This window comes from Zootoca vivipara, chromosome 17 (assembly GCF_963506605.1).
Source record: "Zootoca vivipara chromosome 17, rZooViv1.1, whole genome shotgun sequence".
Lineage (NCBI taxonomy): Eukaryota > Metazoa > Chordata > Lepidosauria > Squamata > Lacertidae > Zootoca > Zootoca vivipara.
In genome coordinates, this window is record NC_083292.1 from 25,814,298 (window position 1) to 25,832,356 (window position 18,059).

The 18,059-nt window shown below is 46.6% G+C and overlaps 1 protein-coding gene across 12 annotated transcripts; it reads left to right on the forward strand.

Moving 5' to 3' along the window:
• Window positions 1-3,742: 3,742 nt before the first annotated feature.
• DEDD (death effector domain containing) lies at window positions 3,743-17,347 on the forward strand. 12 transcript variants are annotated; one of them, XM_035098687.2, is made up of 7 exons: window positions 3,743-3,871; window positions 4,629-4,656; window positions 5,559-5,677; window positions 8,915-9,322; window positions 10,957-11,064; window positions 14,318-14,464; window positions 15,520-17,347. In XM_035098687.2, exons 4-7 carry the CDS (start codon window positions 8,998-9,000, stop codon window positions 15,894-15,896), a joined length of 957 nt encoding a protein of 318 aa, XP_034954578.1. In that variant the 5' UTR covers window positions 3,743-3,871; window positions 4,629-4,656; window positions 5,559-5,677; window positions 8,915-8,997; the 3' UTR covers window positions 15,897-17,347. The 12 variants fall into 12 exon arrangements, with proteins under 12 accessions (XP_034954578.1, XP_034954580.1, XP_034954575.1 ...); XM_035098689.2 differs by having other exon boundaries at window positions 5,564-5,677; XM_035098684.2 differs by having other exon boundaries at window positions 5,616-5,677.
• The last annotated feature ends 712 nt before the right edge of the window (window positions 17,348-18,059 follow it).

Genomic DNA, 18,059 nt, shown 5'->3' on the forward strand with positions numbered 1-18,059 from the left:
CGGGTTAAGCGCGGTGCTTCCGGGCCGGTGTGAATAGGCATCCGGCGCTGGCTTTGGGCTAGAGCAGAGAGTTCCGGAGATGGGTCAAGAAGGCTTGTTTAGTCGAGTGCGAAGATGTGGATTCATTTGCTGTTAACAGCAGCGTTTTAAAAATCATTATTTGTTTATATCTCTATTCTCAAGTCTTTATTGCCATATGTACAAGATCCAGTAGGGTTCAATACAAAAAAAGATCCTGCATCTAACACTTCAGTTAGTGTAACGCAGCATTCACGAATCCTCATTGCGTGTTGCAGAAACCTGTCTACTATCTCCCATCTTAATTTTTTGTTATGTGGCCTGAAAACTTCAGAAAAGGCAACTGTTTTAAATCAAATTGCAAGGGGCTTTTTAAATCTTCCTGTCTGCCTTAGCAAGGGGAAGGGGGATCCTAGCATAATTTGTATAACTGCTACTTGTTTGCGTGTTTAACATAATCTCTCTCTATAATCTCTTTTCTCCACCTTTAAAATGGGAGGCTGTAATTCTTTTAACAACTATTTCTCCCCACCCCCTTAAGCTTTTGGCACTTTGGCCACATTTGTTTCTTCGTTATGAGCTGTTCAACAAAAATCAGTCCTAAACTGTCCTACACGCTGTACCTGAGCATGACTGCTAATGGAATTGGCATGACTTACTTCAGAGTAAATATGTTTAGGATGAGAAGTACATGAGAAGAGAAGAATCCTTGGAAAAGACCCTGATGTTGGGAAAGATTGAGGGCACTAGGAGAAGGGGACGACAGAGGACGAGATGGTTGGACAGTGTTCTCGAAGCTACGAACATGAGTTTGACCAAACTGCGGGAGGCAGTGGAAGACAGGAGTGCCTGGCGTGCTCTGGTCCATGGGGTCACGAAGAGTTGGACACGACTAAACGACTAAACAACAACAACATGTTTAGGATTGCCTTTCCCACCTGCACTCCTGTGCATGCTTTACTGAGACATTGTAGGATATATTTGTGAGTTAACATACTTAACAGCTATTCTGTAAGTGGCTTCAGCTAAGAATACAGATAAATGCAGTTACTGTAATCTTTCAACAATCACCAGAATAGTGTCTGTCTCTTGTGTCAGCCTTTCTTTACTTGGGAAAGCAAAATGTCTGTTTCAGATTATAACTCCCCTTTCTTTTATCATTATTAGAGGGTGAATAGTGCTTGATTCCTTAGAGACTTAAAATGCACTAATGGGGATGGGACTCTACCAGCATATTTTGATGGAAGTTCAGAACATAAGCATTTCAAATGTAAGGGCTGTTGCTCATACTGTAGTTGGGGCCTTCTGTATGCAAAGCAGATGCTCCAATCCCTGACATCTGCATACCCTCCAACATTTCTCCAATGAAAACAGGGATGTCCCATTCCATGATAATTTTACTATTTATACCCGACACATCTTACTGGGTTGCCCCAGCCACTTCCAACATATATAAAAACATAATAAAACATTAGACATTAACAAAAACTTCGCTATATACAAGATTGGCTTCAGATGGCTTGGGGTCGGACAACGCCATACCCTCCTACATTTATCCAGTGAAAATGGGACATCCTGAGAAAAAGGGGGACATTCCAGGATCAAATCAGAAACCAAGACAGCTTCTCTAAAAATATGGACACTTGGAGGGTCTGCATCTGTAGGGAATATCTGAAACCCTGGAGTGCTGCTGCCAGTCAGCTAAGTATGACTCCAGTTTCTCATGTTGCTAAGCCATTTTCATGTTTACGATGATGGGTCACTTTTAAGTACAACCAGTACCATATTATCTATTTTTTCCTCTACAGCTGTTGTTTCTAGTGAATATGATATAATTAAAGAACACAATCTCCTGCAGTGTTGCCCTTTCAACTTAGCTTCCTGTCTTTCTCTAAGTTCCCTGTGATCTTTAGAAAATTCAACCATATGTTTGGTTTGCAATGACAAGACTTATTCATAAGTAGGGACGGCTGAGGAAGTTAATCCTTTTTTAAAAATGGTTTTGGACTTCTGCTTAGAATCTTAAGGATTGTCAAATCTACGTAAAGAAACTTGACTACAGCTTGTCTCTGCCGAAGGAAAATTTGGACACAGGTATTAATAGCAGTTGTCTGTGTTCTCTTACCTGTGGCCACACATACAGCTCTAGGACATTTCCAAGTGTCAAATAGATATAGACTTGCCTCCCCAATACAGCAGTTGCCTGCTGTCACATTTTCTGGCATTTATCATTTTTTGCCCCTTGGCATTGCCTTGTCAAAATTTCAAGGATAAATTGCTAGTATATCTTTAACCTTAAGCAACAAAGCCGCCTTAGCGCTCTAAGTTGCTGCAGAGTAAATTGATACAGCAGGCAGAAGAGACTCTCCACTAATGTGTAATAGTAGAGGAGGTGGAACTAACAAATTGGTAAGTATTTTAAGCTGGTGCTTCCTTCCTATCCCTGGAATGCTTGCCTCAGTGCCAGGTACCATCCTTAACAGCTTTCAGACACCGGGTAAATACTTGTCTCTTCCAGGCGTTTTACTGGTTATGCTTTATTTTGTTCTGCTCTATGGATGACAGGCACTTTAGTCACTTGTTAACATAATATCCTGAAAATATAAGAACAACCGTTTTAAGTTGTTTTGGATTGTTTTTAATATTATGTTTTGTTATAACCTGCCCTGGGACCTTAGTGTTGTTATAAATAAAAAAGGGGGGCAAGCTTTGGTTCTTCTCCTTTGTCCTGCCATGAGGGAAGAACCTGTTGCAACAGTCAGTAAAGATCAGGCTTACTACCTGCTTTGCTTCTCAATATTCTCTGGTTGGCTCTGTTATTTCCTCCTACCGATGGAGAACTCTGCAAGGGCTCTTTTGCATACCGGTAGCTGCCAAGTTTTCCCTTTTCTCGCGAGGAAGCCTATTCAGCATAATGGAATTTCCCTTAAAAAAAGGGATAACTTGGCAGCTATGCTCTTTTGTACCCCATAAAGGAATAAGGCCAGATTTTATTTATAACAGAGTGAAGGGCAGGTAATTAATAATGGTAACGAAACATAGTGCTACAAACACAATCTGTTTTCATCTGAGAAATGTTGGGAGTGTTAAGTTTTCCCTGAGGGCTCACTCCTTTTTTAAACAAACTGACACTCGAGCATCCTATGATGCATTTATTTGCACTCTGTACCTGCTCAGAGGCACTCTGTTCACCATTCTTTATCCTGGGACCAAAAGGAAATCGGGGCTGGGGTTGAATTGCAGAAGACACGCTTCTCCTTCCCTCCCCACCCCGGACACATTTTTGTTTATTTCCCGCTTTGTCTTTAAACCGTCCTCCATTTAAACATCCACTTTTCCAGCCCTCTTGGATTTAATCGTTCTTTTTCCTCTCCGCCCGTTTCCACACCCGAGTTTGCTTCGAACGCACATTATTTCTATTAGCAGTGAAGCCATCCTAGTCGCCCTTAACGAACCTGGCCGCCCCATGCTCTTTTTACCATTACAGTATTATTTGAAAGCGTTACTGTCCATCACAAAAGATGGCGCGGGCAGCTTCACCCCGTCCCCTTTCGCCCGTAACAAACATGGTTGCCTTTGGGTTTATTATCCATCACGAAAGATGGCGGTGGTAGCTTCGCCGACGCCCACCCCAACCGGGAGGAAGTAGGTCGCTAGGTCGGGGGGTGCCCGGATGTGGGCAGCCCTGCTTCGGCAAGAGGGAGGCGCCGGTTGCCCGGATGTTCCTCTCGTTCCAGCCGCGGCCGAGGCTCGGGTCAGAACCGGCAGGGCGGGGGGAGGAGGAGGAGGAGGAAGAGAGATTGGAAGGAGCGGATGGATCCAATATGGCTGCCCTGATGGCCCCGAGGAAAGAGTGAGAGGCCTAGACAGCCGGCCCAGGCCCTGAGCAGGGAAGGGGGGGGCAGGACCCTGAGGCCTATTTTGGGGAGGGGGGAGGAGACACCACCACCGCCCCGTTTGGTCACAGGCTGGGGAAGAGGGAACCCTTCACTGGTGGGGAGAAGGGAAGGGCCACTCCCACCCCCCACCCCAGCTGCGGAAGGGCCCACCCCCATTAGCCAGAGGGAGGAAAGTGAGGGTGGGGTAGGGAGAAATACAAGCCCTCCCCGCCTCCCTTTGATTTAAAACTACCCGCTTAAAGTATTCCCTCCCCCCAGTTGCCCATTACCGTAGGTAGGGCTGAGTAAGGTGGTGGTTTAGGGGTGAGCAGGGGCACTTGATGAGGAATTTATTAATAGGTAAGGGGGGGATAGAAACCCACCCCTTTTATTTCGTCGCCCCCTTGAAGTTTAACCTCTCCTGTCTTATTTGAGGGGAGCTCGGGAGTTCGGCAAAGGTTGGAGGGGCAGGGGAGGCCCTTTAAAGCATTTGCCCCACCAACTCAGCTTCCCCTGGACTTTTTTTGGGGGGGGAGTGGGAAACATTTGGGGGCGGGGGACAAGGATCTGAGAGATTGAGGGGTTGACAGGGGAGAGGGCAGTTGTAGGAGGTAGGGGACCTGGCCCCAGGAAACCCAGCTCACGTGTTGGTGGTTCTTAACACGCTTGTGACATTTTACCTTGTCAGTCCTCATTTTTGTTTTAATTCCCCCCCCATTCATCATTAAGCAGAAGGGGCAGCAGAGGAAGGAATAATAAGGTAACAGGAAAAGAGGAGGTGGATGTGGCATGGTGTGGGCTGGTTTTTTTTTACTTTAAAGCAAGGTGCTCTGTGTGAGATTAAAAATATTTGTGTTTCAAATAAACAAGCCTAGATTTCCTTGCTTTTGAACAAAGGGGATACATATTACAGTAATGTGCTGTAGATCTAAGAATGAATTTAGTTCTTAATTGCTTAATGAAAACAAGAGAGAAACCAATTGTAGGTATTTTAGTTTAAATATTGAGCATTAATATGCTAGGGGTTTCTGATGAATCCTATTTTGAGCTAGCTATGTGCTTTGCCCTTATTCAGGAGAGGTTTATTTCTTTCGAATTAGGTTTTTAATATATGAAAAGTTAAGAACTGATCGATAACTTTTCTGCTTTGGGGGAAAGCGAGGACTCTAATCTGCTGGATGAAATAGAATTGTATTTATGTGAGAGAGAAGAATGAAATATTTTTATAGTGTACCACAGCTGAAAGTTAAGCATACAATCAGTTTGTGTTTTATTTTTACTTTTTATTAGCCTTGCTTTCCCCACTGGGTTTTTCTGACAAAATCTCACCATTTTAAAACAAAAAATATTTGAATCTGGTGACTGTATATGTATTTGAGTGCTAGGAAACTTCTTCTTGCTAGAAGTTAAGATAGAAAAAAGGAAATAAAGCAGTGCCCCCAAACTTTACTGGATGGTTTTGGGACTTTTCTTATGTGGAATATCTTTTTAAAGCCAAAGAGAGATGGAGAGGGTTTGGAAACTGGGGGCTCTAGAATCATGTAGTGAGAATTTTAACTTTGGGAGAAAAAAGTTGTCCTGTCCTCCCGTGAGCCATATATGAAATCCATTTGCCAAGTTTTTTGTTTCTTTTTGGTCTGTCTTTTTTTAATTTTAAAAAAGTAAAGCAAGGGGACTAGAGACTTCGTATGTTCACATTTGGCCTCTGTGCCCCGCCAGCTGTGCAGGACTGGATCTGAACGTGGCAAAGAGGGAACCTCCAGAAAACAAGAAGACATAAGGTACGGTATGTTGTTGGGTGATAACTTGTGCCAAACTCTGCAGCGACATGCCTGGTGGTGATTCATTCCCTTCCGTTGCTCTTCATGGTGCTTATTAACATAAGTAGAACAAGGCAGTGGTTGGCTAACTGCCTTCCTGTTGATTGACCTGCCCTTTAGTGTGGAGCGTGACCGAGTTTCTGGAGCTGTCCAGGAATTAGTGGCTGGAAGGAAGGAACCTCCTTCCAGAGAGTGATTCTTGACAGCACTGTAAATGAGCTCTCAACCTAGCTTTTGTTTCCTTCTTGGACAAATTCAAACAAGGATTTAGGGGCATATCAGAGCCCAATGTGTGGCTCCTCTCCCTTGTTTTGTTTTCTGTGACTTTTGAGATAATCCTAGAGCAGCCAATTAGGATGTCCTTATGGTGTATGTGGTTTTTCAGGAAAAAAGGAGTTTGTAGTTAAGAGCTCAGTTGTGGACTCAGCAGGAAGAGTTGTAGACCTCAGTTGTACGCAGAAGACCCCAGGTTCAGAGTTAGCTGAAATACTCTTTCGTAGTGGGACTGGGAAGACCTCTCCACCCCACACATTGGGAGCTGCTGCCTGTGAGAGGAGGTCATCCAGATTGGCCAGCAGTCTGGCTTTTGCACAAGTCAGCTTTGGGTGGAGTGCATGCTACGCTGAAGCTGCTGGTGCATTGTCTGTGGGAGTGTGAATTGAAGGTTCAAGTGCATTATCTCAGTAATCATCACAATAAGTACTGTAAGGCAGGCCAGTGTGATCCCCGCCCCCCAGAAAAGAAAAAAATATTGTAGGTGGGAAGGTTGGGTCATAGTAGTGGAGTACACATGTGGAAGAGCCCCTGGTTTGTTGTTATAATGTAATGTGTGGAACAATTCTGAGGGTGATTTTTTTTAAATAACAAAATCAGGAAAGCCTGGGGTTTGTGGCCTGGGGTTCCGGCTTGCCAGAGTTCACGGATTTCAGACTGTCAGTGATAGCTTTGAAAAGAAATACTATTGCCCAGCTTATTAAGCATAATCATGCATTGTGAAACTATACTTTTCTAATCGGATGACATTACAGTGGCAGTGCCAGGACAAAATACAAGGACCTGATTTTTGGATCAGATTTAGAGAAACAAGCAAACGTTATCTCTTAACAGCCCACTTCTGCTGTATAGCAGCCAAATTAACGGAGCGTCCTTTCTGTGAGTTTTGAGGGATCCTCTTTCATTGTGTTGAGTGACTGCTTTTCCAAAAGACACACACAAGCAACCTGGGGTTTTCTTGGGTTGTATTAGTACTGGGGTTTGAAACAGCCTTTGGGAGTCTCTGGCTCCAGTGTTACACCAGAGGTCATGGAAAAGCCATGAACTAGGTCAGCTGTCTTGAAGGGTCAGAGGCATAGCGTGTGGCAGTAAATGGAGATAATCTGGGATCAGGGTCTGAATCAGGAAGTTGTGCTGAAAGTGAAGTAGGACAGGGTCTGAAATGGGAGCAGAGAATAGGCGTCGGGGGAGGTCTATAGTTGCAGGGTTCATGCAGCAGATCCCTTATGGGAGACAGCCTGCTTACCTTTTGAACCAACTGCTGGCTCCCCTTGGAGTTGAGGTAGGTAGGAAATCTAAGTTCATGCCAGTGATTGTTCATGCCAGTGATTGTGTTAAAGGGCTTTGAGAGATGGAATCTCTCAAATCAGAGGATGAGATCTAGTGTGCATGCATGTCAGTTTAGCTTACCCTAGCCAGCTGTTCTTTGTGGTTTGCTACCAACTCATTTCCCCTCCCCTGGGGACTTGCAAAGGGCCTAGGAGAGAAGCAAAGTCCCCTCTCAGTTGCACAGGGGAATGGATAAAGTAAGAACCAACAAGATCCTTTCGCACAGCTTGGCAGAAGTGTGTGCTGCTGCTTGCTTTCTCCAAATGTCAGCATTGACTGCAGAGCTCTAGGAAGCCCAAGTTAGTTTACTGGTGAAGCATCAGGTTGCTGATCTGGACAGCACAATTTAAATATATATATATACATATGAGATAGCTCAGTTGGTAGTGCATGAGGCTCTTAATCTCAGGGTTATGGCTTCGAGTCCCATGTTGAGCATTGCCGGGGGTTGGACTAGATGACCACTGTGTTCCCTTCCAAATCTTCAATTCTATGATTCTAATATATAGCATTTAGTTGCTGTTCTAAATGGTGATGAATGCTCCCCCTGCCACTCCAGGAAAAAGATATAAGTTATAGGTCCCTTATTTTCAGTTTGCATCATGGGATGAAGACAGAATTGCATATGATCTGAAACTGGGCATGCAGAGCTTTTGTTTCTACCATCTATAAACATCTCCTTGTGAAGTTGTGATAATGTATGCCACCTATGCAGGTATAAAAACACTCATGGTCAGGCACTTCTTACAACACCCATGTAAATGAGGGTTGGATAATTTCATATATTTTTTTTTAAAAAAGAAAGCAACCAAAGGATTTATTGTAAATCAGCCCTCTGCAACTCACTGGGCTGGCCTCAAGAAGCCTCTGCCTCTTAGCCTAGCCAACATCACAGAGACCTTTTGGGGAGTAATGGTATGGGATCAACGGTGTGGGATTTGGGGGGTAAATGTGTACTCAGTTTTGATGCAATTGGTTCACAAATGAAAGCTTAGCACGCTGTTAGCAGGAAAGACTGCCCATCTACAATGTTTTAAAACTAATGTGCATTTAATGCAGGTGTGGGAAACCTGGTCCTCCAGATACTGCTGAATTACAGCTCCAGCCATCCCTGGCCATTAGCCATGCTTGCTAGGGCTGGTGGAAGTTGCAGTTCAAGCAACATCTGGAGAGCCAAAAGTTCCCCAGCCCTGTTTTACTGGGTGCACAAAAGTACAATCAAAATGCCAACTTGGGGGATAAGTGGTTACGACCCACAGTGGCTCTGCTCTGCCTTCCACGATTGAAGGCAGCAATTATTCTTCTCAGCCACTGTGAGAACAGGATGCTGAACTAGATGGGCCATTGACCCGATCCAGCAAGCTCTTCTTAACGTTCTTCTGAAAAGTAATACTGTCAGTGTGTCAGGAATTTTAATCTCCTGGGGGGAAGAAATATACTCTCATTCGCTCCACTCCTGTACCTGCATGAAGAGAGTGGGAGAGGTATCTCAGATGGGTTTGCTGCATAAAATAGTGCTGTGTGTAGACATACACCCTCCCTACCTTTCAGTGAGCAGAGCTCTGAAGAGATCTTGTCTTTCTCTTTTTTTTTCAGTGTCCCACTTTTAGGAGCCACCCCACCCCCCTTGAACCCCGTGGAAACTGGGCGGCCCCGAGCAGGCCCCGCAGCCGCTCAAGATGGCCGCCTTGAAACGGAGCCGCCGGCAGGCCTGGCCAGAAGAGGAGGGCGACCGGGAGCACGGGCTCTATAGCTTGCACCGCATGTTTGACATTGTGGGCACCCACCTGACCCACCGCGACGTGCGGGTCTTGTCCTTCCTCTTTGTGGACGTCATTGATGACTACGAAAGGGGGATGATCCGCAGTGGGCGGGACTTCCTCCTGGCGCTGGAGAGGCAGGGTCGCTGCGACGAAACCAACTTCCGCCAGGTGCTTCAGCTTCTGCGGATCATCACCCGCCACGACCTGTTGCCCTATGTCACTTTAAAGAGGAGGAAGGCTGGTAGGTCCTCTCTGGTTCGGGGGTCTTCTACAGCAGGCTGCCTGTAGCCCATCTGCTGACCCACACGCATACCCTTTATCCCAGGCGTCGGCAAGGTTATCCGGCCACGAGCCAGATTGTTCCCACGGACATTGTCTGTGGGCCAGACGGGCACAGCGCAGTGCCGGAAATGGTGTCTGTGTATGTCCGCAGCGCCGGAAATCGAACCTGTGCAGAAGCGATTTCCGGCGCAGGTGCCATTTCCGGGGCCGCTCGGCGAGTCACCGCACCGCACTGGTTTAGCGCAGCACGCAGGGGACCCGCCAAATGGGCAGCTTGGTTCACGGGCGGCCTGTGGGCCGGATAAACGGCCTCCGTGGGCCGTATCTGGCCCAGGGGCCGAAGGTTGCTGACCTCTGCTTTATCCCAACAGTGAACTAGGTACAAGCCTACAGCTGGGTCTTCAGCCAATCTAAAAGGATTCAGTCAGGGAGTGTCAGGCATTGTCAGAAACAGCCAAGTGTTTGAAATAACTGGTCATATTATAGCTCTGCAGCAGTTTCTACAAGCCCTGGTCTTTTTTAGAAGTAGCGCTGAGTCGTGCGGAATTAGGGGGTGTGAGTGAAAAGGAGAGGGTGCGAAATGACACCTTCGTAGATCTCATGAGCTTATCTCTCAGAACACTAGCCACGCCTCCCTCTTTCCACCATCAATCACAAAGCCCGTCTGAAACTTTGGCCTACTTTTCTCCTCTCCTCCCTGGAATCTCACCTTGTCGCCTTACATAACTGTATTGATGTATTTATCCAGACTGATAGCACTGCTTCCTTTTTTAAATACCAGTTAGCTTTTTATTGCCTATTTATTTGAACTCCCATCATATCTTTTTATTTGTATTTTTGTCCCTTTTGACCACAATATTTAATTGTATGCCTCGAGCAGCAATAGTAGTGCAGGCAGTGACCATTTTGCATGGGGGTTCCCAGCCCCTGCACACGGTGGCAGAGAATGCATAAGCGTGCCCCATTCCACTCCCATTCTTGCTTCTTCCAGGTACAAAAGGACATGCGCATTGGCAATCACCCATCATTTGGATGTGCCTGCTTGTATGGTCACTGCTTGTAGTAATAATAGTTATTATAATTATAAAACCCTTTGGTAGAAAAACAATGTCAAGGATTTTAAAACCATTAGCCTCCTGAAGAGAATGAAGAGTGGCCTAGAGAGGCAGGCGAGACTTGGGTGCCAAATTATCAGTCAAAACAGTTTAAAACAACTATTTTAATAATAATAATAATAATAATAATAATAATAATTCCCTATTTTTTATTATTTTAAAATAATAATAAAAAGAGCAATAAACTAAAAACAGATTAAAACACATGTCAGCATTCTAAACAAAAAACGTACTCTGAAAAGAGTACAGTGACAGTGCTAACCTGATGCCAATAGGCGGGGAGTTCCAAAGTGTGGTTTCTGCCACAGTAGATCAATTTCTTACAGATGCAGAACAGGCATTATGTGGCACCTGTAACAGTGCTAATTCTGTAGATTGAAGCAGTTGAGTGGGTGCACATATATAGTGAAAGGTGATCTCATAGGTAAACTTTCTCTTGTTGACCAAGAGATTAACATGCCCCTCCTTTCTTTCGCAGTGTGCCCGGATCTTGTAGACAAGTACCTAGAAGAGACTTCCATCCGTTACGTGACGCCGCGAGCCCACAGCAGCACAGAGCACGTTCCTTCCCACCAACACAAATCTGGTGAGACTTTGCGGCCAGATAAATGTCAGGAGCCTTTGTCCAGCCAGTCTCCTTCAGGGCCCTCCATTGCCCAGGCATTTGTGTTCTGGGCATTCCTGCCCTCAGCATTTAATGCAGGCGTTTGGAACCTCGAGAAATCCAGACCCGGCTTTTTGGACAGCTTCTGTGTCTTCTTCCCTACAGGCAGGCCTCACTAGCCACATCTGCTTGGTGGCTCTATTCCTGAATGTCTTGTTTCCCAGCCAAATCCAGAGCACTGGATGAGCACCGGAAGCTGCCTTACACAGAGTTGGACCGGTTGCTCCACCTAGTCCAGTGTTTCTCAACCGCTGTTCCGCGGCACACTAGTGTGCCGCGAGACGCTGGCTGCTGTGCCGCGACGTGCGGCGACGAGAAGGGCGATTTGCATTGTCACGTGCCTGGGGGCCGCCAATAGGCAGCGCTGACCCGCCGGAAAGCAATATTTCTCCTCCTCTTTCCCAAAGCTCAGTGCAAACGAGCCTGGCAGCCACCAATACACAACGCTGACCCGCCGGAAAGCAATATTTGGCAAGTGTTTCTTACAGTCATAATTATAATATAGGGCGGCACAGAGTTAATTTTTTAAACTTTTTTAATGGTGGTGTGCCTCGTGATTTTTTTCACGGAACAAGTGTGCCGTGGCCCAAAAAAGGTTGAGAAACACTGACCTAGTCCACCTGTCCCTGACTGGTAGTCGTCCTTCAGGGTCTCGGGCAAAGGAGGATCTTTCCCAGTCTTGCTACCAGAAATCCTCCTTAACTGGAAATGCTGGGGGGATTGAACTTGAGCATGCACAGCAGGTGCTCTTTTAGAATTGTCGGGTTGGAAGGGACCCAGAGGAGTGTCTAGTCCAACTCCCTGCAATGTAGGAGTCACAGCTTTGCTGTAGCCCTTTGCCACAGTAGAAAGGCATTGGATTCTGTGCACCACAGAGCTCCTCGCCTCTTGAACCCTTGAGGATTGATTTGCTCCTTGATGAAAGCCAGGCCTCAACAGTGGCAGGTTGTTACTCTGGTTGCTTTTTAGAGACCATAGTACTTGAGGGGAAAGTGATTTTTTTAAAAAACTCTGGCAATAGTAGCCTTTGAGTTGCTTCCTGTATCTGTGTGTGTTTCCGGCAACTTTATTTATTTTTAGAGCACTTGTTGTAAAAATAAATACATCTGTAAGCTGTTTACATAAAAGGTGAGCGTGTCTAGTCCTCATGAAGTCAGCAATCATTTTTAAGGGCAAAAGCCTCGTCTGTTGAGATGCAGAGGGTGGAATGGAGATAGGGTTGTTGTTCCCAGTGAGATTCCTAGGTTCCTCATCATTTCTTCAGAGTGTTGTTCATCTTAGCTATCAACATAAAAGGCCTGGGATGCTGGTGGGCAGAATATTTACTTTTTAGTACTTTTTTATCCCAAACTTTTATCTGATAAGCTCAAGCTGGTGTGGCTGGCTCTTCCCCACCTTAAAAAAATAAATCACAACTTGTCTGGGCTTACGAGGGCAGTCAGTGAAGTTTATTGTACATACTTTACAATATATAAAATATAAAATTTCCAAAGCAATACATGAATTAAAAGAGAAATGTGTTACATAAAGTCACTGGGCAGCCATTAATTGCTGTGTATACCATCCTCCAAGGATAACAACATTGGATGAAAATGGTGTCTTATAATTCTTGATATGGTGAGAACGCAACTTCTTAGCTGTCAGTGCAAATTTAGCCAGATAGAAAGGAAGGGGCTGAGGGCCACATTTGGCCCTCAGGCCTGAGGTTTCCCCACCTCTGTTTCAAGTGAGGCAAAAGCCAAAAAGTGATGAGGAGAGGCAGCACCAATTTGAAACCAGAAATTTTGTTCTTTGCCCCAGTGAACGGTTTCTGAAGGCGTTGTTTCCAAGTGCCAGGCAAGTTTGTATTGAATGACAAAAGTAGGAGCCAGTCCTGGTCTTGTAATCCTAGTGAAATAAATATTGTCAGTTCTGCTCGTTCAATTTAGCAGTCCAGACATAGCATTTAATAAAGCAATGTTAATTTCCAGACAGTTGGAGGTTGTGTTTAATTTTGACACTGTTAAGATCTTGAGATTGCTTTGTTACCAGGTCTCTGGATAAGCCTCCTTCCCCCGGCATTTGGCATTTTTATGGAACATCTTAAGATCTTGAACACACTCTCTAGTTTTGCAGGTTTGAAGTGGTGTTTGTGTGGGTGGAAGAAGCTGGCCAGGCTAAAATGGGGAACCCCTCCCCACACCACCACCAAACTAGCCTAGGCTCCAAGTGGGATAGGCATGGTGCAGACTACACAGTACAGTGGTACCTCTACTTACGAATAACTCTACTTACGAATGTTTCTACTTACGAATGGAGCTGCGTCCGCCATCTTGGATGCGGTTTAGATAGGATTTTTTCTACTTACGAATTTTTTTCTCCCAATGCATTCCTATGGGATTCGACTTGCAAATTTTTTCGACTTACGAATGTGCGTTCGGTACGCATTAAATTAAATTCGTAAGTAGAGGTACCACTGTATTTAATTATATTCTGATGATGCTTCAGCCTACTAGACATGCTTCCATTAAGGATGGAGCAATTTCTGACTTACTGGGGGGCCCTGCCTCAGTATTCCTCAGTATTCAGGACACAGACAAAAGAAAATCCTCCTTCATGCAGCGCATAGTTAAACTATGGAACTTGCTCCCACAGGAGGCAGGGATGGCTGCCAATCTAGGTGGCTTTAAAAGAGGACAACAAATTCATGGAGAGGGCTACTGATGGCTGCTAGCCATGATAACTATACGCTGTTTCCATTGTTGGAGGCAGGTAATGTTTCTACAGGAGACCATAGGAGGGGAGTGTGCTCTTGTGCTCGAGTCCTGCTTGTGGGTTTCCCATAATGGATATCTGGTTGACCACAGTGAGAAAAGGCTGCTGAACTAGATGGGCCATTGCCCTGATCCAGCCAGCTCTTATGTTCTTGTGTGATGCTGCCAGATGAGCAAGACCACGGGTTATCCCCAAGGAAAAGATTAAAAACCTTGCTTCTTTCTGTTCCTGTTATGTGGTGGTGAGTGTTATTGTCGTGAGGCTTTTTTTTTTTTTTTTGGTCAGCTGCTTTGAGAGCCTCTTGGGGTTGTGAAGTGGGACGTGTGCGTTCCCCCATCCCACCACCAAAAAATAATAACAACTCACAGCCTCTAGTCCTGCACTGAGCTGTCTGAGCCATCACCTTTGTGCCTCCTCCCAGTGCCTCCCCACCATCCGCTGGTCTGCTGCTCCTCTTCAGGCCCCCAGATCTGCACCAAGAGACCTGGCCGGGGACGAGCCCTCCTTGGGAGCCAGCGGAAAAGGAGGAAGTCGGTGACGCCAGACCCGAAAGACAAACAGACGTGCGGTAAGGATCCTGACGGTAGGAGCGGCATGGCAGCCATGTTTGAGTCCTCTCCCAAGATGGATGCTCTGAATGCAGGTCTTGCTAAGACCCAGGACTATCCTATAGCCCAACAATCTTCTATGCTGAGACAGATGTGGGGTGTATGTGTGAGAGAGACAGACAGAGAGACATCACACTGTTGACCCTTCCACAGCACTGGGGATCAGCAGCTCAAGGCCTCTGGTACAAGTTTCTCCCCTCCCAGTATTGCCAAAGGCAAAGGAAAGGTATGAAATGAGGAACACATTTTGGGCATAGGATTTTGCAGCAGGCATATTGGAGCTGGAGCTGCAGCAGGACCACTCTTGATTGATTTATTGATATAATTTATATCCTGCCCTCCCCCTCCAATGAGTTGCTGTTATTACTTTGTTAATGGCTTCTGAACCAGGTATCTTCCGCCCTTTCAGACCCTGCATCCACTTTTAACCCAAATACAGTTGTACCTCAGAAGCCCGAACAGAATCAGTTCCAAAAGTCCGTTCAACTTCTAAAGCGTGGCTTCCGATTGGCTGCAGGAAGTTCCTGCAGCCAATCGGAAGCCCTGTCGGACGTTCGGCTTCCAATAGAACGTTTGAAAACCGGAACAATCACTTCCATTTTTTGATCGTTTGGGAGCCGAAACGTTCGACTCCCAAGGTGTTCAGGAGCCAAGGTACGGCTGTATGCATTTGGGGACCCATTTCTTAAATCTGTCACAATATATTTGCATGGTGCTAGGGCTCCTGCCGTGACCCACCTTGAATCAGGCTGCAACCCACTAACAGGTCCTGACCCACCAGTTGAAGAGGTAGCCAATACAGTTGGACTACAACTTCCATCAGTCCCAGCTAGCATGGCCCACTGGTCAGCAACCATGGGAGTTGTAGTCCAGCCACATCTGGAGGGCACCGCATTAGCTGCTCCTACCATTTAGCAAAGAGCACCCGGTTCCTGAGATCTCACATCCGGGACATTTGGATGTTTCGAGCAGAGAGCATTAACATACCTCCTGTCTCTTGGCGCTTCCCTTCCAGACATTCGCCTGCGAGTCCGAGCAGAATACTGCCAGCACGAAACAGCCTTGGAGGGGAACGTCTTCTCCAACAAGCAGGACCCCCTGGAGCGCCAGTTTGAGCGCTTTAGCCAGGCCAACACCATCTTGAAATCCCGGGACCTGGGCTCCATCATCTGTGACATAAAGTTTTCGGAGCTCACTTACCTCGACGCTTTCTGGCGCGACTACATCAACGGCTCGCTACTGGAGGCCCTCAAGGGGGTCTTCATCACAGACTCGCTCAAGCAAGCTGTGGGTCACGAGGCCATCAAGCTCCTGGTCAATGTGGACGAAGAGGATTACGAGGTGGGCCGTCAGAAACTCCTGAGGAACTTGATGCTGCAGACGGCACCTTGAACCTTGGTTGCGGTTATTCCCCCCCACCCTGTCCTCTGCCCTGTCCTCTCCTTTGGATGAATTTTTTTCTGGGTTTTTCCCCCCCTCTCAAGAAAAGGAAAAAAAATTATCTTAAAAGGAATGAAACCTCAAGCTCCCTGCCATGTACTGAGTAACTAAGGTCTGTTTTGACACGAGGATGAGCGCTGTGGTTGGTTTTTTCTTTTTCCCCCAGTTGGGAACCTAAACAGGAGATGGAAATTCCTGGGCTCCTCCCTGCCTGCAAGGGAGATGCGGGGGCCCTTTCCCTGCAGGCCAGCTGAGCATCTTCGCTCCTTGACCGATGCTCCTCTGGCCTCTCGCCTTTTCTTAACCACATTCTCTCTTGTGCTGTCTACTTCTCTCCTGAGTTTTTTTGTTTTCTTTTTGGTACTGTCTCCAAAACATTAGACTGTCCTGTGGTGTGCCATTGCCCAGAAAGGTCTAAGCAGGTGCGGCAAGGTCCAGAAGGCGAGACTTCCACTCTTTATATTAAAAATAAGAAGCAAACTTGAACGTGGCTCTTCTTGTGCCAGGAACATCTTAACACCGGTGTTTTTTTTTTTCTTTCAAGCTGTGAGTTCCATGGGTGGTGGGACAAGGTGGGGGGAGGAATGGGGCGTCTCGGAGTGGAGTTGGGGAAGAGAGCGCTTGCATCTTAACCAGACGCACCACCTGCCCCCTCTATGTAGCAATGTTCTTAAAAGTGACACTCAAGGCCTGCCAGTTGGATTTAGGAATGGTTATGCAATTGACTTTGGCAGGGGTGGGGGGTGGGGAGTGTGGATGGGAAGGACCCTCGCCTAGAAGGAAGTCGTGGCAAGGGTGGGGGTCCAGACACAAGGGACGAAATGGTCTTTGGGGCCTCAGCTGCTCTGGAAGACTATTTTCTTCTGTGCGTGTGGGAAGAGCGTGCTTTGTCCCAGCCCAGCTACCTCAGCTGAATTAAATCTGAGTGTTTGTTCTCCCTCCCACCAAACCCTTTCCCCTGATGTGTGTCCTGAGTGGAGAGTATTTCCAGCCGCCCCCCCCCCCGATCCACTGTGTGTGCCTTTCCCTCAACCTTTGGTGGAGGGATCGTCTGCCTCCAAAGACAACAGAGAAAGGGCCACCCGTCTGAGGCCTTTTCTCACCTCTCTGAAACCACACAAGCACCGCGGCCAGCCTTGCATGGGTGCAAAGGGCAAGGAGGAGGTGGAAGGGATTGTTCCAGCTGCGAATGGCTGTGTCAGATCAGAGCCAGGAGGACAAGGCAATCCAGCCTTCCACCTCCTTTGCCATTTTGTGTTTTTTCCCCAGGAACGTGATCCTCCAGTTTCTCGATCTGGGCTTTGCTCTTGGCTTACTCCCCTGGGAAAGCTGCAAAAGGGATGTGTGGCAGGAGCTCCTTTCGCTCTTGCCTTCTGTTCAGGTGGTGCTGGGCACCACAGCCGTTGCCTCCTGTGTCTTGTCCTATTATTAAATAAGCTTTTTTTCCTCTTTTTTTTTTGATGTGGCTGGGAAAAGCTTGAGGGGTGAACAGTCCCAGTGCAGGGGGCAGAGAGGACCCTGGTGATTTATTGTTGGGTGGGGCAGGTGGGCCTAAAATGCACTGTTAGGTTTTGGTAACACTGCAGCCTGAGATGGGGTGACCCCCTGCCCCAAGAGATGGATTGGGACTCCCTTAGGCTCCGTTAGTGGGGGAAATCAATTATTATTTTTATTATAAATGCATATGTATTGGTAGGAAGAAGCCTGCTCAAGTATCCCAAGTCAGTCTTTAAAAGGGATTATTCTTTTTTCTTTATTTTTTTTAAAGTTTTGCTCCTGAATTTTTTGTGTTTCCGTTGGGCGCGTTACACATGCTGCTTTTGGGATTCCATTGGATTACACTAAGTACGTTTTGTGAAATCGCCTTGGCAAACCATGGTGGTGTTTCCCTTGGGTTTCGGATGCCTATTCCAGAAAGCTTGTAACTTCTGAACAGCATCGTTTCCCCCCCAACCCAGGCAATATAATCTTGGTAGACCCCTCCCCCCCTGACTTCTTTCAGATGGCACAGATGGTAGTATTCACTTCCCCCCCCTTCCTCTTCAAGCTTCTCTTTCTGGTTTACTAGTCAAACAAGAAGGCTCCATCTAAGAAATGTATGAACAGGAGCGTTCC